The sequence below is a fragment of the Oncorhynchus kisutch genome, linkage group LG24 (assembly GCF_002021735.2).
Source record: "Oncorhynchus kisutch isolate 150728-3 linkage group LG24, Okis_V2, whole genome shotgun sequence".
In the NCBI taxonomy this organism is placed as follows: domain Eukaryota; kingdom Metazoa; phylum Chordata; class Actinopteri; order Salmoniformes; family Salmonidae; genus Oncorhynchus; species Oncorhynchus kisutch.
Window position 1 is genome coordinate 3,568,317 of NC_034197.2, and position 24,500 is coordinate 3,592,816.

A 24,500-nucleotide genomic window follows, 5' to 3' on the forward strand; every position below is an offset into this window, starting at 1 on the left:
CCATGCACAGACCTACTGTATACTGTTATAGTACTGCTACTATGTTGCTTACTTGACTTCACATTCATTATGTAGAAGTGGATCAATACACTAGACATCGAATGTCTCACGCTCTTTCACTTGTCTTTCTCTGGCTCTCTTTCTTTCTCTCCATCTCTCCACTCTTTCCCCCACTCCCCCCTCTCTCTTTCCCCTTCCCTTCACCACCTCTCTCCCCCCTCATTTCTCTCTCTCCCCCCTTATTTATCTCTCTCCTTCTGCCTCCTTCCCCCTATTAGGAGGGCATAAGACCAGGAGACACCACCAGTACATTCTGTGGAACCCCCAACTACATAGCCCCTGAGATCCTCAGAGGGGAAGACTACGGTGAGTCTCTCCCATCAACAAACACATACATGGAGGGAATGGGGAGAACCTCAGCTCTGGGAATTGGCTATTTAGGAGTTATTGTAAAAAAACGACCACTTCAATTAAATACAAAATATGTGGAAAAAATAATGAACATATCGCTGTCATTACCATACTATTGCTGAATCTAACCAAGATGGCCGACGTTGTCTGTGTCTCTCTCTCCAGGGTTCAGTGTTGACTGGTGGGCGTTAGGTGTGCTCATGTTTGAAATGATGGCCGGGAGGTCCCCTTTCGACATCATCACCGACAATCCTGACATGAACACAGAGGAGTACCTCTTCCAAGGTGAGATATCCCTCTACTACAATATGACGTGGATTCATAACAGCTCTTCTCACTCAATAGCTGTGTTTGAATACCCATACTAACATACTATATACTACATACTATATACTATTAGTTAATGTTAGTATACTGTAAATGAACAGTATGCTTTCAGTTGAGCATACTAGCTGTTAGCCTGTCTACTGGAAGTTGATGCTGTTGCTATGCAACCTCTTGCTAGGTAGTTAGCGTAACAAATGACTAGTTAGACATTTTACGACTTCGGGTGTGTTCTTCAATTCAATCTGGAGTGCCAGAGTGCGCTCGTAAATTCAGAGCATTGTCAGATTGTAAATTCGGAGCATTGTCAGATTGTAAATTCAGAGCGTTGTCAGATTGTAAATTCAGAGCGTTTCGCTCTCGGAGCACACACTGGATGCTCGGGCCGAGGAGTAGGGTTGATTTGAGCGTTCTGACCTTACAACGGCAGTCAAGCACCCAGCTAACGTTGGCTAGCTTGCTAGCTAGCAACTTCCAGACACAAATGAGACCTCTCTGACCATTTTACTCGCCCTAGCAGAGCTGGTTAGGCAGTTTTCTTGTTATCTAGAGCGTTGGTGACTTTAACTAGGCTGCTGGCAACAATTTAATTACGCTTTTTTGCCGACGTTTACTGACAGCAGACATTGAGTGCTCGTAAATTCATTATTCTGCGATCTGGTACACTCGGACGAGAGTGCTCTGAAATCAGAGTAGAGCCAGAGCGAATTTACGAAACACCCGAATGTCCATTGAGAACGCACAACGACTATACCATTTAGCTAAGCTAAGAATGATGGGAATAATCAAGTCAACAAACGTTGGGTAGTTAGCTAGATATCCTATATAGTTAATATACTGGCAAGTTTGATGTATAACTACTAATGTTAGGTAGATAGCTAACATACCGGTACATACTGCTGTAATGATATGCTATGTGGTTCGTAAGGACAGCGTAGTTAACAAATTGTCAGCCAATATAACGTGTAAGGTAACTTATTTGAAAAGTCATTACTTTATTACATTGTTCAACATTTTCTTAACATTCGTCATAATTAGTTAAAGCAATGAATTTGTATCCGCTCTCGTTGTACTTCGACTGCATATGTTCCGCCATTTTCTTCAAATCTTGAAACAATGTGAAGCCACACCCATTTCCTGAAGAATTGCATTATGGGCCCTAAAGTACGGAAATAGTGTCCTCTGCGTGTATACTTCATATTTTGTACAACTACCAGGAACATTTGGCATATTAACTATATCCATACTATGACCAATAAGCATGCTATATACTCAATTCGCGTCACAAATAGTACGGTTAGTGCGGTTAGTATGAGTATTCGAACACAACTAATGTCTCAAAGTGTTTGACATTGTTAAGTGTGACATTCCCTACTACTACGCAATGTGTAGCAGCCACCGGGTTTGATGCATGGTGGCCATTTTGTGTCAAAAACAAAAACAAATGCTCTCCACACATTGGCTACTCACTCCTCCACTCAAGGGCATGATTATCCAGCATAGTAGTACTTAATATTCCTATATATGTCTAACTTTTTATATCTATATAATGGAGCACTAAAAGCATTTTGGTGCTCCCAAAACCCTATAAGACACAAACACATCACACGTCACTCAATAAGTTTGATGTATTTTGTGTTAAAACCAATAAAGATTTCTACACTAAAAATAAGTATGAGACATTTGGACAGCTAGAGCTATCTGGAAAGGCAAGACCACTGGAGAGACAACTGTATGACCTTAAATGTATTATACCATATAAATAGAATTGATTGAATGGGATGTCCGTTCCAGTAATTATATTTGTATGTGCTATCCTGTACTACAACCCCCCCATACCCTGCAGTCGTGAACATTCCTCCATACCTCTCCCCCAGTCTCTCTCCACCATGCCCACCCATGGCAGTCTGGGCATGGGCATTGGAACGGGCATCTGCCAGCCTTTTGGTCCTCCTCACGCCCCCACAGGGCAACCAGCATGTCTCCTTGATGCCACCTCGCTAGCGGAAACCAGCCCCTCTCTCTGTAGGGGAGGGCTAGCCTTATGCCACAAGCCTGACCTGTGCCAACCTCACCCTGGGAAACCCTGGCACACATGCCAGACCACAGAACCATAGACATGCAGACAGAGTTCGGGGTTGGCATGGTGGTATCCAAAATTCCATGACAATTAGGTTGTAACCAAATGAGAATGTCATGGAACGTGTTGTACTAACTGTCAGTCTGTCCGCTTGTCTGTCTGTTTGCCTTTTCCTTCGGTCTGCTTGGCTTTCCGTCTATACTATGCTACGCTCTGCCATACTATACCACTCCCCATCCCTTCCTTCTGGCGACCACTAGACACATGCCACCATCAGTGTTCCTAACCCTGGCCCTAGGCCAAGCTCCTTAACCCCACCAGAGGTTGCATCCCAAATGCATCCCCTATTCCCTACATAGTGCACTACTTTTGAACAGAGCCCTAGCCATTTGAGATGCAGCCAGTGACGGATCCAGTTAACATTCCATTAGGACTCAGTGTAAACAAACACAACAGAGCGGGCCGGCCGGCTGGGGGCATTTAGGAAGAAGAGGATAAACAACACTACTCTTCTGTCTGTAATCTGTTCATCAGAGAGGCTTTGCGTCCGCCTCGTCTACTCCTAGACATGCAATGTTTGTTGATGAGGAATCAGAAATATCTATCTGTTTTGTTGTGTTGCTGGGGGAGAGGGGATTTGAGGTCAATCAAGGATTGACTTGACCCGACAGAGTGCGTCCCAATAACCTCTCCTTTCTCCCGAAGTACGCACTTGTTCACTTGCCTTTATGGATTTAACAGGAAATGACTGGTTTAAGAAATTTCATCTAGCCCAGGCCTTCACCATAACAATGCTTTTTTTTTATGGGGAGGAGTGAACATGTGCACACCTCAGGAGGAAGGAGATATTATTGGGACATACCCAGAGTGGCAGTGAGTCCAACTAACCAACACAAGATGAGGCTCTACACAATACTACCAAACTGTTTCCTGCTGCAAAAAACCGAACGTGCTGTACTACATCACATGTGTTCTTAATGTCCAGGCTGTTGATCCAATATTGTGAGTGCCATTAGTCTCAAGGCTGCACACGACTGACACAGTCACAGAACAGTGCCCCCTCATCCTTCCTCCTCTTCTCTCTTCCGCCCACTCGCTCGTACACAGCAGGCACTGGGACCCACAGGCAGGCCGAATGGTGAATCACCAATTGTTTGCCTCCCTCCCTTCGCAGGATTGTCTTACCCTCTCTCTTTCTCAATCATTCTTTTTCTCTGTCTTCCCCAAACAGTTATTCTCGAAAAGCCCATTCGCATCCCAAGGTCTCTGTCGGTGAAGGCCGCCAGCGTGCTGAAGGGCTTTTTAAACAAGGTGAGAGAAGAACGCTGAAGTGTAAACCCAGTGTGGCCAATCAGGTGTCTCCCTCTCTCCTTCCCTCCCCCTCTCCCTGTCTATTTGCAGTGCTCAGTGAAATCAGCTTGTGTAGGAACGTGGCCAAGACCATATTAGGACAGCCACTCTGTGAAGGCCTTACCCATTTGGCTGAGAGACAGCGAGTTTGTGTGTGCGTGTGCTTTCACATGTTTTTTTGTGTGTTATGCTATGGCCGACTTTCATATCCACTACAGTTACTTACACGTGTATTTGTTTCTACACGTGTGCGAGTGTATCATCCCCGATATGCATGGCTATAATAAGACGCAGTATAGTATTGTGTGACTGGCCTTGGACTGGCTTATCACATGCATTAAGCCTCTGCTAGTTAGGGTGCTAATAATAAAATAATGGTACTGGTGAAAAAGAACACCGTCCCACTGTTGAAGTCAGCTGAGGGAATTGGTTACATACATACAGTACATACAGTCACTAGTGAAAGTCTACACACCCCTTGCACAGTCTTCACATTTTGCTGCCATGCAATTAAATCTAAAAAGGGATCCAATTGTATTTTTTCCCTGCTGATCTACACAACCTACTCAGAAAAAGTATAGAAAATTGTCCAAATGACCAAGAAATACAAAATGTGGATGGATTGATTGTGTATGTCTTCACACCCAAGAGTTAATACTTGGTGGCCATTACAGCTGTGAATCCTTTTGAATAAGGTTCTACCAACCTTGCACAACTCTCAGGGAAACCTCCAGGTAACTGACAAAATAAGGGTAACACTTAAGTAAACGAGGGACACAAATTATATTGAAAGCAGGTGCTTCCACACAGGTGTGGTTCCTGAATTAATTAATCAATTAACGTCCCATCATGCTTAGGGTCACGTATAAAAATTCTGGGCAGACCATTATTTTGGCTACCAGGCTATGCCCCCCCCCCCCCATAGGATGATAATGCCTCCATCCATACAGCACGAGTGGTTACTGAATGGTTTGATGAGCATGACAACGACATGTCAGTCACCAGATCTCAACCCTATTGAACACTTATGGGAGATTCTGTTGTGGTGCAAACAAAACCTTCTATACACGTTTGTCCATGTTAGAAGTGGTCAGAAAGTGCCCAAACATGATCCATTTTGCATATCCCATGGATATGAGACATCCATGCATGCACACCCGCATGTGGTATGTGTGTACATATGTGCTTGTGAGAGGGAAAGAAAGAGAATAACTTGCATTGGATTTGCTTATACTGTATAATATACTCTAAGAGTGTGTAGAATACTCTAGATATTGTTTATGTATAGAGGATCAGTCAAAAGTTTGGAAATGCCTACTCAATCCAGAGTTTATTATACTTTATTTTTTACTATTTTCTACGTTGTAGAATAATAGTGAAGACATCAAAACTATGAAATACACAAATGGAATCATGTAGTAACCAAAAAAGTGTTAAACAAACCAAAATATATCTTATATTTGAGATTTTTCAAAGTAGCCACCCTTTGCCTTGATGACAGCTTTGCACACTCTTGGCATTCTCTCAACCAGCTTCATGAGGTAGTCACCTGGAATACATTTCAATTAACAGGTATGCCTTGTTAAAAGTAAATTTGTGGAATTTATTTCCTTCTTAATGCATTTGAGCCAATCAGTTGTGTTGTGACAAGGTAGCGGTGGTATATAGAATATAGCTTTATTTGGTAAAAGACCAAGTCCATATTATGGCAAGAACAGAAACGACAGCCCATCATTACTTTAAGACATGAATGTCAGTCAATGTGGTTTGTAAGTTTCTTTAAGTAGAGTCGCAAAAACCATCAAGCGCTATGATGGAACTGGCTCTCATGAGGACCACCACAGGAAAGGAAGACCCAGAGTTACCTCTGCTGCAGAGGATAGGTTAATTACAGTTAAATACACCTCAGATTGCAACCCAAATAAATGCTTCACAGAGTTCAAGTAACAGACACATCTAAACAACTGTTCAGAGGAGACTGCATGAATCAGGCATTCATGGTCGAATTGCTGCAAAGAAACCTCTACTAAAGGACACCAATAAGAAAAAAAGGCTTGCTTGGGCCAAGAAACACGAGCAATGGACATTAGACAGGTGGAAATCTGTCCTTTGATCTGATGAATCCAAATTTGAGATTTTTTGTTCCAACCGCTGTGTCCTTGTGAGATGCAGAGAAGGTGAACGGATGATCTCCGCATGTGTGGTTCCCACCGTGAAGCATGGAGGAGGAGGTGTGATGGTGTGGCTACCACAGTATTCTGCAGCGATACGCCATCACATCTGGTTTGCGCTTAGTGGGACTATCATTTGTTTTTCAGCAGGACAATGACCCAAAACACACCTCCAGGCTGTGTAAGGGCTATTTGACCAAGGAGAGTGATGGAATGCTGCATCAGATGACCTGGTCTCCACAATCACCCAACCTCAACCCAATTGAGATGGCTTGGGATGAGTTGTTCCATATAGTGAAGGAAAAGTAGCCAACAAGTGCTCAGTCATGGTAGAAATAGTTTTAGATACTCAGCTCCGTGGTCCTGGAATTCTCTCATTTAAAATGTTGATGATATCGTTTTGTTGGTGGAGTTTAAACCCTTGATCGATGTATATATCATAGAAGAGTGTATTTGTCTTTTAGTCAAGACTTTTGTTTTTTAACATAATATGTAACTGCATGTGTATTTATAGTTTTGTTCAAAGTTGTGTTAGTGTGTGTACAGTTGAAGTCGGAAGTTTACATACACCTTAGCAAATACATTTAAACTCAATTCTTGACATTTAATCCTAGTAAAAAGTCCCTGTCTTAGGTCAGTTAGGATCACCACTTTATTTTAAGTGAATGTGAAATGTCAGAATAATAGTAGAGTGATTTATTTCAGCTTTTTTTTCTTTCAGAAGTTTACATACACTCAATTAATATTTGGTAGCATTGCCTTTAAATAGTTTAATTTGGGTCAAACGTTTCGGGTAGCCTTCCACAAGCTTCCCACAATAAGTTGGGTGAATTTTGGCCCATTCCTCCTGACAGAGCTGGTGTAACTGAGTCATTTTTTCATTTTTGCCCACACATTTTCTATAGGATTGAGGTCAGGGCTTTGTGATGGCCACTCCAATACCTTGACTTTGTTGTCCTTAAGCCATTTGCCATAACTTTGGAAGTATGCTTGGGGTCATTGTCCATTTGGAAAACCCATTTGTGACCAAGCTTTAACTTCCTGACTGATATCTTGAGGTGTTGCTTCAATATATCCACATAATTTTCTTTCCTCATGAAACCATCTATTTTTTGAAGTGCACCAGTCCCTCCTGCAGCAAAGCACCCCCACAACATGATGCTACCACCGCCGTGCTTCACGTTTGTGATGGTGTTCTTCGGCTTGCAAGCCTCCCCCTTTTTCCTCCAAACGCAACGATGGTCATTATGGCCAAACAGTTTGAAACAGTTTGTTTCATCAGACCAGAGGACATTTCTCCAAAAAGTACGATCTTTGTACCCATGTGCAGTTGCAAACCGTAGTCTGGCTTTTTATGGCCGTTTTGGAGCAATGGCTTCTTCCTTGCTGAGCGGCCTTTCAGGTTATGTCGATATAGGATTAGTTTTACTGTGGATATAGATACTTTTGTACGTGTCCCCTCCAGCATCTTCACAAGGTCCTTTGCTGTTGTTCTGGGAGTGAATTGCACTTTTTTCACCAAATTACGTTCATCTCTAGGAGACGAACGTGGTACCTTCAGGCATTTGTATATTGAGCAAAGAGGCACTGAGTTTGAAGGTAGGCCTTGAAATACATCCACAGGTAGACCTCCAATTGACTCAAATGATGTCAATTAGCCTATCAGAAGCTTCTAAAGCCATGACATCATTTTCTGGAATTGTCCAAGCTGTTTAAAGGCACAGTCAACTTAGTGTATGTAAACTTCTGACCCACTGGAAATGTGATACAGTGAATTAGAAGTGAAATAATCTGTCTGTAAACAATCTTTGGAAAAATTACTTGTGTCATGCACAAAGTAGATTGTTTGTTAACAAGACATTTGTGGAGTGGTTGAAAAACGAGTTTTAATGGCTCCAACCTAAGTGTATGTAAACTTCAGACTTCAACTGTAACAAAAAAATACTGCTCTGGATTACATTTCCACAGAATAATCTAAAATAGTAGTAGATCAAACAACAGATAAATATAAAGTAAATCTATTGTGATTATGGAGTTAAACTGTTAATACAATCGTTGATCTGTGAATTGTTGGCAGGAGTTAGTGTGTGTTTTTCATTAGTGGTATTTTGATAATCACCTTGTTTTGAGATTTTTAAGGGTAAAGGGAATTGTGTAAGAGTTTGTTTGAGGGAAATACTGACTGACTTTCTTTAATTGGGGAAATATTACATCTCTACATTTGACCAAGATCACATTGCTGTAATTGGTGTTATAAACCATCTATTCAAATTGGTGCCACAAATATGCTTGAATGACTGGCGGCAGATATAGATTTTCTGTCATTTTCACTTTGTTTATGGACTATTGCGTTGAGCATACCAACTCTTGATTCTACTCGTTTCTCTCCACCTAACAGGACCCCAAAGAGCGTCTGGGTTGCCAGGTCCAAACGGGCTTCTCTGACATCAAGTCGCACACGTTTTTCCGCAGTATAGACTGGGACCAGGTAAGCCTCCAATCAAATCCACTTAACTTAGAAGAATAGAAGTGAATGGATCCGTCTGACAGAGTATTTGTGATGGGAGGGAAGTCAGGGAAGTCAACAGTGAGTAATTGTGTTCTGTGGTTAGTCAGTATCACCTGTGGGAACCCATCTTGGTCAGTGTGACGGTCATCAGTTTACTTTGATTCACATGATGTCTATTTGCGTGACGTCATGCTTTAAATGGTGGGTACGCTATATTTTATTTGACTAATATTGCAAAAATGGTTGAGAATTCATTATTGGGGGGGTGAAACAATATTTACTTTTATTGCTAATGGTTAATTAAAGGAATTTCCGATGCTGTGTAGAACAAAGTGACTGCCTCCTCTTTGTTGCACCACCAAGAATAAAAGTGAATTCTAAATGACAAGACATGCACCATCCAAGTGTGTGTGTGTGTGTGTGTGTGTGTTGAGGGGAGGTTGATGGCGTACAGCTGAGGCATGCAGCAATTTCAAAGTGGGAGATGGGCCCATACAATATTTAGGGGATCCGGTATGTCATCAGAAATTATGCTCATGTGCACATACACAGTGGGATTCGGTGTTTCCGCACATTATTAGATTCTAGTCAGAGTCTTCTGTATATTCAATACAAAAAAGCGGGAGATGCTTTGATCACAGCGGTGCCTCCTTTTCTGTGCAATATCATTGTTCAATTGAATGTCAATCAACAGCATGTCTCACAGTGTTGCAAAGTACACCGAAACGTTGTTACTTTTTTGATAATAGACCATCAAAAACAGTTCGGTACTCACATTTTTGTTACTTTCGGTACTTCTTTTAAATGTGTCTCACGTGGTCTACTGATTGAGCGAGGATCAAGTCTGTCTTTGATCACAGCCGTTGCCCCCTTATAGCGTGAGCGCAACGTGCCTGCGCCTTGTCTGCTCTACTTACTCATTGCTAGCTCTAGCCTGAAGATACCGGTAGCTTCCGCTTTGTAGGCTAAACCACTGGGCACAGACATCAATTCAACGTCTTTTCCACGTTGGTTCAATGTAATTTCATTGAAATGATCTGGAAACAACGTTGGTTCAACCAGTGTGTGCCCAGTGGGAACTTTACTTGCTAGCTTACAGCTGAAGCCAACATAAATTCCCTACCCTAGTACCTTGTATATATTATGCAAACCATAAAGCAAAATATTGCTGATTTCAAAGCTGATTGTCACCAAAAACAATTGTCATTCATTTTGTCTCCCCCGCCTGACGTCTCTCCCAGTCAAGATCATCCTCTTTGCTCAAGCCTGGAACTGAGTGTGTGTGCACATGACGTCATGGTCTTAAAGGGACAGCGCACACTTTTATAAAAGAAGAGATTGCTTCTTCTATGCAAATGTTGTTGATCAGTATAATAAAATAAGTATTTTAGTTTTTTTCTCTAGCACTACACAGCTGATTCAAATAATCAGCTAATCATCAAGCTTTGATCGTTTGAATCAGGTGTATAGTGTTACCAAAATGTGCACCCCATGGGGTCCCGAGGACCGAGTTTGGGAAAGGCTGGTCCAGATCAACTGCCATTCTGTGACATTGGCTAATAAGACTCATTTCTTTTTGCTGTGGAATCGTTTTGGTATCGAGTATAGTGATGCTTAACCTGGTATCGAAGTAAAAATTCTGCTATCGTGACAACACTAGTCTCTCATGAGATAATGTTTAAGTCTCTTTAACAATAGTGTTGTAATGTTGAGAAGATAACAACTGTATAACAACTATTACAACCAACTGGTCTCTGTTCTAACCAGGTAAAGGAGTCTTTTTCCTGATGAGATCTCGAGGCTACAAGACTGTTTTGCTAGTAAAGACTGAGATATGTTCTGGGATTCATCAGACAGCATTACGTTTACCACAACAGTCACAGGCTTCATCAATAAGTGTTTACCACAACAGTCACAGGCTTCATCAATAAGTATTTACCACAACAGTTACAGACTTCATCAATAAGTGTTTACCACAACAGTCACAGGCTTCATCAATAAGTGCGTAGACAATATCCTCCTCACAGTGACCATAAGAATGTATCCAAACCAAAAACCATGGGCTAAAGGCTAGAGCTATTGCTTACAATGAACGGGACACGGACGCATACAAGAAAGCCCGCCAAGACCTCCAACGAGACATCAAACATGCAAAAGGACAATCTAGGAGGAAGGCTGAATCCTATTACACTGGCTCTGACGCTCGTCGCATGTGGCAGGGCTTGCAAACGGAAATCCAGCCATGAGTTGGCCAGCGATGTAGAACTACCAAACGAGCTAAATACCTTTTTATGCTCGTGTCGAGGAATAAAACACTTTGTCTTGTGTTTTTCTGGATGACTGTGTGATCTCGCTCTCCATGGCCCACATGAGCAAAACATTTAAACGGGTTAACAACCACAAGGCGGAATACCAGGGGGTGTTCTCAAAGAATGCGCAGACCAGTTGGCAACAGACATTTTCAATCTCTCCTTGTCCCAGTCTGTAATCCCAACATGTTTCAAGCTGACCACCATTGTCCCTGTTCCCAAAAGCTCTAAGGTAACCTCCCTAAATTATTATCACCCTGTGGTACTCACATCTGTAATTATAAACACCATCACCCCAGACAGCCTAGACCCACTCCAATTCACATACCGCCCCAACAGACTCACAGATGACACAATCACTTCACACTGCCCTCTCCCACCTGGACAAGAGGGGAAATAACTAAGTGAGAATGCTGTTCATAGACTACAGCTCTATATCAGGCGGTATCAGAGGCGGCGTGAAAAATTGCTAAAGACTCCAGCCAACCAAGCCATAGACTGTTCACTCTGCTCCCATCCGGCAAATGGTACCGGAGCATGGCTCCGACACAGCTTCTACCCCCAAGCCATAAGAAAAATTGACTGCTAAATAGTCAATGAATGGTACCCAAACTATCTGCACTGACTCTATCTTGCTCTGACCCAATACCAAACATTAAGGACACCTTCCTAATATTTAGTTGCTCACCCCCCCCCCCCCCCCCCCCCCCTCCCTTTGCCCTCGGAACATCCTCAATTCATCGGGGCATGGACTCAACAAGGTCTCAAAAGCGTTCCACTGGGATGCTGGCCCATGTTTACTCCAATGCTTCCCACAGTTGGCTGGATGTCCTTTGATACACAAGCGAAACTGATGAGTGTAAAAAACCCAGCAGCGTTGCAGTTCTTGATACACACTAGTGTGCCTTGCACCTACTACCATACCCTGTTCAAAGGCACTTAACTTTTGTCTTGCCCATTCACCCTCTGAATGGCACACATACACAATTCATGTCTTCAACCTGTCTCCACCCCCTCATCTACACTGATTGAAGTGGATTTAACAAAGTGACATCAATAAGGGATCATGCCTATCCACCTGGTCAGTCTGTGATGTTCTTAATGTATACACACTCACTCACACACATTACATTGACACTCGACAAAAAATCTACACACATTCACATACGCACACACACACACACAACACACAACACACATTCCGATGCTACACGTACAGTTGAAGTTGGAAGTTTACATACACTTAGGTTGGAGTCATTAAAACTCATTTTTCAACCATTCCACAAATGTCTTGTTAACAAACTATAGTTTTGGCAAGTCGATTAGGACATCTACTTTGTGAATGACACAAGTAATTTTTCCAACAATTGTTTACAGACAGATTATTTCACTTATAATTCACTGTGTCACAATTCCAGTGGGTCAGAAGTGTACATACACTAAGTTGACTGTGCCTTTAAACAGCTTGGAAAATTCCAGAAAATGATGTCAAGGCTTTAGAAGCTTCTGATAGGCTAATTGACATCATTTGAGTCAATTGGAGGTGTACCTGTGGATGTATTTCAAGGCCTACCTTCAAACTCAGTGCCTCTTTGCTTGACATCATGGTATTTTTTTTTTTTATCAGCCAAGACCTCAGAAATGAAATTGTAGACCTCCACAAGTCTGGTTCACCCTTGGGAGCAATTTCAAAATGCCTGAAGGTACCACGTTCATCTGTACAAACAATAGTACGCAAGTATAAACACCATGGGACCACACAGCTAGAGATGAACGTACTTTGGTGCGAAAAGTTCAAATCAATCTTTTCTTTACTTTACTCTTATTATCTATCCTGATGCCTAGTCGCTTTACCCTGCTTTCATGTATCTACGTGAAATACCCCGTATCTATCTGCACATTGGTCTGGTTACTCCCTGTTAATTTAGTTACTCTTTTATTTGTAGTATTATTTGGAAACCGCATCATAGGGAAGGTCTCGTAAGCAAGCAGTTCAAGGTAAAGTCTACACCAGTTATATTCGGCGCATTTAACAAATACAATTTGACTTGAAAAATGTAATTTGTTTGGTATCTGGTCACATTACTACGACCAGTTAAAGGCGTCCTTTTCTAGTTGGTAAAAGTGACATCACTGCAACAACTTTTGCCCGCTGGGTTAGTTCCTGCCTTACTTCCCAGTCCTATCAGATAAATCCTGCAGGTTGATTAACTAAGGGCAGAAAGGAAAAGGGAACAACTTTGTTGAATGAAGTGCAGCCTGTGTCCATAACATAAGCCTCCCTAGCTCAGTGCCAAACTCAGCATAGTGATGTCAGAGACAGTGCTGCCAGCCTATCCTGTGGGGGTGATCAGAACCCCTGCAGCAGCCAGTAGCAGAATTATGGCCCACATCTCTAACTGCGTCTCTGACTGCCCCTCTCAAGAGAATAGCGCTGCTCCACATCCTCTTACCAGAGTAACAGTGGAAAATCTTTCGGTAATCCAATGCAGAATTATTACCGACAGGCAGTGATTGGATAACTCGTCTAGACATAGAAGAGCAGACAGACAGATAAATACCCTGACTTGATTTCGGTTCACTAAATAGGCTATAGCCTACGATAGAAAAAACATTGCCAAAAGGAATGATTTCAAAGATACAAAGCCGTGGATAAGTCTCTCTTAGACTACTGTCAGTGTAAGAAACCATAACTGTAAGTTCTATAATACCAAACATATCCTGTCCTTTATTATAAACTCGGTGGTTCGAGCCCTGAATGCTGATTGGCTGAAAGCCGTAGTATATCAGTCCGTATTCCACAGGTATGACAAAACATTTAATTTTTACTGCTTTAATTGCTTTGGTAACCAGTTTATAATAGCAATAAGGTACTTTGGGGGGTTGTGGTATATTGCGGGGCTGTATAATGGCTGTATCCAGGCACTCTGCATTGTGGGCCTTATTGCTTAAATATACACTGCTCAAAAAAATTAGGGGAACGCTTAAACTACACAATGTAACTCCAAGTCAATCACACTTCTGTGAAATCAAACTGTCCACTTAGGAAGCAACACTGATTGACAATAAATTTCACATGCTGTTGTGCAAATGGAATAGACAACAGGTGGAAATTATAGGCAATTAGCAAGACACCCCCAATAAAGGAGTGGTACTGCAGGTGGTGACCACAGACCACTTCTCAGTTCCTATGCTTCCTGGCTGATGTTTTGGTCACTTTTGAATGCTGGTGGTGCTTTCACTCTAGTGGTAGCATGAGACGAAGTCTACAACCCACACAAGTGGCTCAGGTAGTGCAGCTCATCCAGGATGGCACATCAATGCGAGCTGTGGCAAGAAGGTTTGCTGTGTCTGTCAGCGTAGTGTCCAGAGCATGGAGGCGCTACCAGGAGACAGGCCAGTACATCAGGAGACGTGGAGGAGGCCGTAGGAGGGCAACAACCCAGCAGCAGGACCGCTACCTCCGCCTTTGTGCAAGGAGGAGCAGGAGGAGCACCGCCAGAGCCCTGCAAAATGACCTCCAGCAGGCCACAAATGTGCATGTGTCTGCTCAAACGGTCAGAAACAGATTCCATGAGGGTGGTATGAGGGCCCGACGTCCACAGGTGGGGGTTGTGCTTACAGCCCAACACCGTGCAGGACGTTTGGCATTTGCCAGAGAACACCAAGATTGGCAAATTCGCCACTGGCGCCCTATGCTCTTCACAGATGAAAGCAGGTTCACACTGAGCACATGTGACAGACGTGACAGTCTGGAGACGCCGTGGAGAACGTTCTGCTGCCTGCAACATCCTCCAGCATGACCGGTTTGGCGGTGGGTCTGTCATGGTGTGGGGTGGCATTTCTTTGGGGGGCCGCACAGCCCTCCATGTGCTCGCCAGAGGTAGCCTGACTGCCATTAAGTACCGAGATGAGATCCTCAGACCCCTTGTGAGACCATATGCTAGTGCAGTTGGCCCTGGGTTCCTCCTAATGCAAGACCTCATGTGGCTGGAGTGTTTCAGCAGTTCCTGCAAGAGGAAGGCATTGATGCTATTGACTGGCCCGCCCGTTGCCCAGACCTGAATCCAATTGATCACATCTGGGACATCATGTCTCGCTCCATCCACCAACGCCACGTTGCACCACAGACTGTCCAGGAGTTGGCGGATGCTTTAGTCCAGGTCTGGGAGGAGATCCCTCAGGAGACCATCCGCCACCTCATCAGGAGCATGCCCAGGCATTGTAGGGAGGTCATACAGGCACGTGGAGGCCACACACACTACTGAACCTCATTTTGACTTGTTTTAAGGACATTACATCAGCCTGTAGTGTGGTTTTCCACTTTAATTTTGAGTGTGACTCCAAATCCAGACCTCCATGGGTTGATAAATTTGATTTCCATTGATCATTTTTGTGTGATTTTGTTGTCGGCACATTCAACTATGTAAAGAAAAAAGTATTTAATAAGAATATTTCATTCATTCAGATCTAGGATGTGTTATTTTAGTGTTCCCTTTATTTTTTTGAGCAGGTTATAATCTCCCAATAGATTAAAATATCAGATTTGTCATGCATGCAATGAAAATAAATTGTGTTAATACCGTGAGGCACACTCCTACTCATATATGAATAAACAGCATATATTCTGCGTCCCAAATGTCACCATATTCACTACATAGTGCACTACTTTTAACCAGGGCCAATAGGTCACTAGCAAAAAAATAGGGCATATGGGCCCTTGATAAAAGTAGTGCACTCTGGAGGGAATAGGGTGCTATTTTGGATGCAACCGAGATGCTGGTTTAAACATACAATGTTTGCCTCTTAGGGAAATTGGGTGTGGGTCCCACCATAAAAGTGAGAAGGGAAAAAATATTTCTAAATATCAGTAACGTGCCTTGCCATGACGCGTGGTGCAGTGCAGACAGTCTCTGGCCCAGACAAAACTCCCGGGCTCTGAGCAGCACTTTGACTACTGTTGTTTAAGCATATTAATATGAATCACAACACATTGTATCCAAGATGGCATAGCAGTCAGATGACTTTGTCTTGTCGTGTCCCGTGTATATATTTTGTATATATTTTTAACCTCAATTTCAACATACTCTACAGCAACCCGCTTCACCCAATGTTATATAGATCTGATATTTTCTATACTTTAGAACTGGAACCCCCATAAGAAGTTAGCCAGCTAACTAGCTAGTAGTCAGCTAGCCATTGCTAGTGGTCATCAGCTAACCTCAGCCCGGACAACTCCTGCCAGTCTGCACAGCGCGACTCAACCCAGAGCATATCAGGCTGATTTTTCTCTACCACATCTCTGGATTCCTACCGCAAGCTCTGAACCTTTTCACCTGGATCATCGCAGCTAGCTAGCTGCTATTTGAGTGGCTACTCCTGGCTAACGTCTCTGTCTCGAAGCAAGCACCAGTTAGCCTGGAGCTAGCCCCGAGCTAGGCCCACCTCCCGGCTAGCTGAAGAGCTCAATCAGTCAATTTCTTGGGCTACAATACCTATTTTGCCAATTGGCCTGGAACCTTTTACTGCCTACACGGAGCACCGCCGATCCATCACGACTGGTCTGCCGACGTAACCGTCCGAGGGGGCTTCAACAGACTTCCGTCGTGACGTCCCTTAAGGCACTCCTGCTAGCCTGCTTTCCCCGGCCCGCTAGCTGTATGAATTGCCATGTCTCCAGCTCGCCTAGCTACTCACTGGACCGTATGATCACTTGGCTACGCATGCCTCTCCCTTAGGTCAATATGCCTTGTCCATTGCTGTTTTGGTTACTGATTATTGTCTTATTTCACTGTCGAGCCTCGAGCCCTGCTCAATATGCCTCAGCTAGCCCTTTTGTTCCACCTCCCACACATGCGGTGACCTCACCTGGCTTAAATGATGTCTCTAGAGACAAAACCTCTCTCATCGTCACTCAATGCCTCGGTTTAACTCTACTGTATTCACATCCTACCATACCCTTTTTGTACATTATGCCTTGAATCTATTATTCCGCGCCCAGAAACCTGCTCCTTTTACTCTCTGTTCTGAAATCACTAGACGACCAGTTCTTATAGCCTTTAGGCCTTATCCTACTCCTCCTCTGTTCCTCTGGTGATGTAAAGGTTAATCCAGGCTTGCAGCGCCTAGCTCCACTCCCATTCCCCAGGCGCTCTCATTTGTTTTACAACTTCCGGCGCCGACAGAGATGGCCGCCTCGCTTCGCGTTCCTAGGAAACTATGCAGTTTTTTGTTTTTTTACGTGTTATTTCTTACACTAGTACCCCAGGTCATCTTAGGTTTCATTACATACAGCCGAGAAGAACTACTGAATATAAGATCAGCGTCAACTCACCATCAGTACGACCAAGAATATGTTTTTTGCGATGCGGATCCTGTGTTCTGCCTTACAACCAGTGCAACGGAGTGGATTACATGCAGCGACCCAAAAAAACTACTCAGAAAAAGAGGGAAACGAAGCGGTCTTCTGGTCAGACTCCGGAGACGGGCACACCGTACACCACTCCCTAGCATTCTTCTTGCCAATGTCCAGTCTCTTGACAACAAGGTTGATGAAATCCGAGCAAGGGTAGCATTCCAGAGGGACATCAGAGACTGTAACGTTCTCTGCTTCACGGAAACATGGCTAACTGGAGAGACGCTATCCGAAGCGGTGCAGCCAGCGGGTTTCTCCACGCATCGCGCCGACAGAAACAATCATCTTTCTGGTAAGAAGAGGGGCGGGGGCGTATGTCTTATGACCAACGTGACATGGTGTGATGAAAGAAACATACAGGAACTCAAATCCTTCTGTTCACCTGATTTAGAATTCCTCACAATCAAATGTAGACCACATTATCTACCAAGAGAATTCTCTTCGATTATAATCACAGCCGTATATATCCCCCCCCAAGCAGACACATCGATGGCTCTGAACGAACTTTATTTAACTCTCTGCAAACTGGAAACGATTTATCCGGAGGCTGCATTCATTGTAGCTGGGGATTTTAACAAGGCTAATCTGAAAACAAGACTCCCTAAATTTTATCAGCATATCGATTGCGCAACCAGGGGTGGAAAGACCCTGGATCATTGTTACTCTAACTTCCGCGACGCATATAAGGCCCTGCCCCGCCCCCCTTTCGGAAAAGCTGACCACGACTCCATTTTGTTGATCCCTGCCTACAGACAGAAACTAAAACAAGAAGCTCCCACGCTGAGGTCTGTCCAACGCTGGTCTGACCAAGCTGACTCCACACTCCAAGACTGCTTCCATCACGTGGACTGGGAGATGTTTCGTATTGCGTCAGACAACAACATTGACGAATACGCTGATTCGGTGTGCGAGTTCATTAGAACGTGCGTTGAAGATGTCGTTCCCATAGCAACGATTAAAACATTCCCTAACCAGAAACCGTGGATTGATGGCAGCATTCGTGTGAAACTGAAGGCGCGAACCACTGCTTTTAATCAGGGCAAGGTGTCTGGTAACATGACTGAATACAAACAGTGCAGCTATTCCCTCCGCAAGGCTATCAAACAAGCTAAGCGCCAGTACAGAGACAAAGTAGAATCTCAATTCAACGGCTCAGACACAAGAGGCATGTGGCAGGGTCTACAGTCAATCACGGACTACAGGAAGAAACCCAGCCCAGTCACGGACCAGGATGTCTTGCTCCCAGGCAGACTAAATAACTTTTTTGCCCGCTTTGAGGACAATACAGTGCCACTGACACGGCCTGCAACGAAAACATGCGGTCTCTCCTTCACTGCAGCCGAAGTGAGTAAGACATTTAAACGTGTTAACCCTCGCAAGGCTGCAGGCCCAGACGGCATCCCCAGCCGCGCCCTCAGAGCATGCGCAGACCAGCTGGCCGGTGTGTTTACGGACATATTCAATCAATCCCTATACCAGTCTGCTGTTCCCACATGCTTCAAGAGGGCCACCATTGTTCCTGTTCCCAAGAAAGCTAAGGTAACTGAGCTAAACGACTACCGCCACGTAGCACTCACATCCGTCATCATGAAGTGCTTTGAGAGACTAGTCAAGGACCATATCACCTCCACCCTACCTGACACCCTAGACCCACTCCAATTTGCTTACCGCCCAAATAGGTCCACAGACGATGCAATCTCAACCACACTGCACACTGCCCTAACCCATCTGGACAAGAGGAATACCTATGTGAGAATGCTGTTCATCGACTACAGCTCGGCATTCAACACCATAGTACCCTCCAAGCTCGTCATCAAGCTCGAGACCCTGGGTCTCGACCCCGCCCTGTGCAACTGGGTACTGGACTTCCTGACGGGCCGCCCCCAGGTGGTGAGGGTAGGCAACAACATCTCCTCCCCGCTGATCCTCAACACTGGGGCCCCACAAGGGTGCGTTCTGAGCCCTCTCCTGTACTCCCTGTTTACCCACGACTGTGTGGCCAAGCACGCCTCCAACTCAATCATCAAGTTTGCGGACGACACAACAGTGGTAGGCTTGATTACCAACAACGACGAGACGGCCTACAGGGAGGAGGTGAGGGCCCTCGGAGTGTGGTGTCAGGAAAATAACCTCACACTCAACGTCAACAAAACTAAGGAGATGATTGTGGACTTCAGGAAACAGCAGAGGGAACACCCCCCCCATCCACATCGATGGAACAGTAGTGGAGAGGGTAGCAAGTTTTAAGTTCCTCGGCATACACATCACAGACAAACTGAATTGGTCCACTCACACAGACAGCATCGTGAGGAAGGCGCAGCAGCGCCTCTTCAACCTCAGGAGGCTGAAGAAATTCGGCTTGTCACCAAAAGCACTCACAAACTTCTACAGATGCACAATCGAGAGCATCCTGGCGGGCTGTATCACCGCCTGGTATGGCAACTGCACCGCCCTCAACCGTAAGGCTCTCCAGAGGGTAGTGAGGTCTGCACAACGCATCACCGGGGGCAAACTACCTGCCCTCCAGGACACCTACACCACCCGATGCTACAGGAAGGCCATAAAGATCATCAAGGACATCAACCACCCGAGCCACTGCCTGTTCACCCCGCTGTCATCCAGAAGGCGAGGTCAGTACAGGTGCATCAAAGCTGGGACCGAGAGACTGAAAAACAGCTTCTATCTCAAGGCCATCAGACTGTTAAACAGCCACCACTAACATTGAGTGGCTACTGCCAACACACTGTCAATGACACTGACTCTACTCCAGCCACTTTAATAATGGGAATTGATGGGAAATGATGTAAATATATCACTAGCCACTTTAAACAATGCTACCTTATATAATGTTACTTACCCTACATTATTCATCTCATATGCATACGTAGATACTGTACTCTATATCATCGACTGCATCCTTATGTAATACATGTATCACTAGCCACTTTAACTATGCCACTTGGTTTACATACTCATCTCATATGTATATACTGTACGCGATATCATCTACTGTATCTTGCCTATGCTGCTCTGTACCATCACTCATTCATATATCCTTATGTACATATTCTTTATCCCCTTACACTGTGTATAAGACAGTCGTTTTTGGAATTGTTAGTTAGATTACTTATTTGTTATTACTGCATTGTCGGAACTAGAAGCACAAGCATTTCGCTACACTCGCATTAACATCTGCTAACCATGTGTATGTGACAAATAAAATTTGATTTGATTTTGTTGACTTCTGTAACTGTAAAAAGCCTTGGTTTCATGCATGTTAACATTATAAGCCTCCTCCCTAAGTTTGTTTTATTCACTGCTTTAGCACACTCTGCCAACCCAGATGTCCTAGCCGTCAATGAATCCTGACTTAGGAAGGCCACCAAAAATCCTGAAATTTCCATCCCTAACTATAACATTTTCCTACAAGATAGAACTGCCAAAGAGGGCGGAGTTCCAATCTACTGTAGAGATAACCTGCATAGTTCTGTCATGCTGTGCCCAAACAATTCAAGCTTCTACTTTTAAAAATCCACATTTCCAGAAACAAGTCTCTCACCGTTGCCGCTTGCTACAGACCACCTTCAGCCCCCAGCTGTGCCCTGGACATCATATGTGAATTGATTGCCCCCTATCTATCTTCAGAACTCATACTGTTAGGTGACCTAAACTGGGACATGCTTAACACCCCAGCCATCCTATAAGCTAAGCTAGATGCCCTCAGTCTCACACAAATTATCAATGAACCTACCAGGTACAACCCCAAATCTGTAAACACGGGCACCCTCATAGATATCATCCTTACCAACCTGCCCTCCAAATACACCTCTGCTGTCTTCAACCAGGATCTTGGCGATCACTGCCTGCGTCCGTAATGGGTCTGCGGTCAAACGACTACACCTCATCACTATCAAAATCTCCCTAAAATACTTCAGCGAGCAGGCCTTTCTAATCGATCTGGCCCGGGTATCCTGGAAGGATATTGAATCATTCCGTCAGTAGAGGATGCCTGGTTATTCTTTAAAAGTGCTTTCCTCACCATATTAAATGAGCATGCCCCGTTCAAAAAATGTAGAACTAGGAAAAGATATGGGGTGGCAGGTAGCCTAGTGGTTAGAGCGTTGGGCCAGTAACCGAAAGGTTGCTAGATCGAATCCCCGAGCTGACAAGGTCAAAATCTGTCGTTCTGCCCCTGAACAAGGCAGTTAACCCACTGTTCCTAGGCCGTCATTGTAAATAATAATTTGTTCTTAACTGACTTCCCTAGTTAAAGGTTAAATAAAAAATATAGCCCTTGGTTCACTCCAGACCTGACTGCCCTTGACCAGCACAAAAACATCCTGTGGCATACTGAATTGGCATTTAATAGCCCCCGAGATATGCAACTTAGGAACCAATATACACAGGCGGTTAGGAAAGCAAAGGCTAGCTTTTTCAAACAGAAATTTGCATCCTGTAGCACAAATTCCCAAAAGTTCTGGGACACTGTAAAGTCCATGGAGAATAAGAGCACCTCCTCCCAGCTGCCCACTGCGCTGAGGCTAGGAAACCCTGCCATCACCAATAAATCCACAATAATTGAGAATTTCAATAAGCATTGTTCTACGGCTGGCCATGCTTTCCACCTGGCTACCCCTACCCCGGTCAACATCTCTGCACCCCCCGCAGCAACTTGCCCAAGCCTCCCAATTTCTCCTTCACCCAAATCCAGATAGCTGATGTTCTGAAAGAGATGCAAAATCTGGAACCCTACAAATCAGCTGGGCTAGACAAAATGATCTGCCGCAATTGTTGCAACCCCTATTACTAGCCTGTTCAACCTCTTTCATATCGTCTGAGATTCCCAAAGATTGGAAAGCTGCCGCGGTCATCCCCCTCTTCAAAGGGGGTGACACTCTAGACCCAAACTGTTACAGACCTAGATCTACCCTGCCTTTCTAAGGTCTTCGATAGCCAAGTTAACAAACAAATCATCGACCATCTCGAATCCCACCCTACCTTCTCCGCTGTGCAATCTGGTTTCCGAGCCGTTCACAGGTGCACCTCAGCCACGCTCAAGGTACTAAACGATATCATAACCGCCATCGATAAAAGACAGTACTGTGCAGCCGTCTTCATCGACCTGGCCAAGGCTTTCGACTCTGTCAATCACCATATTCTTATCTACAGACTCAGTAGCCTCGGTTTTTCTAATGACTGCCTTGCCTGGTTCACCAACTACTTTGCAGACAGAGTTCAGTGTGTCAAGTCGGAGGGCATGTTGTCCAGTCCTCTGGCAGTCTCTATGGGGGTGCCACAGGGTTCAGTTCTCGGGCCGACTTTTCTCTGTATATATCAATGATGTTGCTCTTGCTGCGGGCGATTCCCTGATCCACCTCTACGCAGACGACACCATTCTGTATACTTCTGGCCCTTCCTTGGACACTGTGCTATCTAACCTCCAAACGAGCTTCAATGCCATACAACACTCCTTCCGTGGCCTCCAACTGCTCTTAAACGCTAGTAAAACTAAATGCATGCTTTTCAACCGTTCTCTGCCTGCACCCGCACGCCCGACTATCATCACCACCTTGGATGGTTCCGACCTAGAATATGTGGACATCTATAAGTACCTAGGTGTCTGGCTAGACTGTAAACTCTCCTTCCAGACTCATATCAAACATCTCCAATCTAAAATCAAATATAGAGTCAGCTTTCTATTTCGCAACAAAGCCTCCTTCACTTATGCCGCCAAACTTACCCTAGAAAAAATTACTATCCTACCAGACTTCGGCGACGTCATCTACAAAATAGATTCCAATACTCTACTCAGCAAACTGGATGCAGTTTATCACAGTGCCATCCATTTTGTTACTAAAGCACCTTATACCACCCACCACTGCGACCTGTATGCTCTAGTCGGCTGGCCCTCGCTACATATTCGTCGCCAGACCCACTGGCTCCAGGTCATCTACAAGTCCATGCTAGGTAAAGCTCCGCCTTATCTCAGTTCACTGGTCACGATGGCAACACCCACCCGTAGCACGCGCTCCAGCAGGTGTATCTCACTGATCATCCCTAAAGCCAACACCTCATTTGGCCGCCTTTCCTTCCAGTTCTCTGCTGCCTGTGACTGGAACGAATTGCAAAAATCGCTGAAGTTGGAGACTTTTATCTCCCTCACCAATTTTAAACATCTGCTATCTGAGCAGCTAACCGATCGCTGCAGCTGTACATAGTCCATCGGGAAATAGCCCACCCAATTTATCTACCTCATCCCCAAACTGTTTTTATTTATTTACTTTTCTGCTCTTTTGCACACCAGTATCTCTACCTGCACATGACCATCTGATCATTTATCACTCCAGTGTCAATCAGCTAAATTGTAATTATTCACCTACCTCCTTGCACACAATGTGTATAGACTCTTTTTTTATTTTTTTTCTACTGTGTTATTGACTTGTTTATTTGTCTACCCCATGTGTAACTCTGTGTTGTTGTTTGTTCACACTGCTATGCTTTATCTTGGCCAGGTCACAGTTGTAAATGAGAACTTGGTCTCAACTAGCCTACCTGGTTAAATAAAGGTTAAATATTCTTTTTTAAATCAGAGCAGTTTACAGATCATTGCACCTGTACATAAGCCACCTGTAAATAGCCCACCCAACTACCTCATCCCCATATTGTTATTATTATAATTTTTTGCTCCTTTGCACCCCAGTATCTCTACTTGCACATTCATCTTCTGCACATCTATCACTCCAGTGTTTCATTGCTAAATTGTAATTACTTCGCCACTACGGCCAATTTATTGCCTTACCTCCCTAATCTTACCTCATTTGCACACACTGTATATAGACTTTTCTATTGCGTTATTGACTGTACGTTTGTTTATTCCATGTGTAACTCTGTGTTGTTTGTGTTGCACTGCTTTGCTTTATCTTGGACAGGT

At 44.2% G+C, this 24,500-nt stretch overlaps 1 protein-coding gene across 3 annotated transcripts in view; it reads left to right on the top strand.

The window, feature by feature from the left end:
• Window positions 1-24,500, top strand: part of LOC109869631 (protein kinase C zeta type) — a 154,765-nt gene that overhangs the window by 107,050 nt on the left and 23,215 nt on the right. For all 3 annotated transcript variants that reach the window (XM_020459894.2, XM_031803848.1, XM_031803847.1), the window contains 4 exons: window positions 279-366; window positions 577-696; window positions 4,047-4,126; window positions 8,735-8,824. In XM_020459894.2, the coding sequence (XP_020315483.2) occupies window positions 279-366; window positions 577-696; window positions 4,047-4,126; window positions 8,735-8,824 (378 nt within the window). The remainder of the gene's footprint in view (window positions 1-278; window positions 367-576; window positions 697-4,046; window positions 4,127-8,734; window positions 8,825-24,500) is intronic.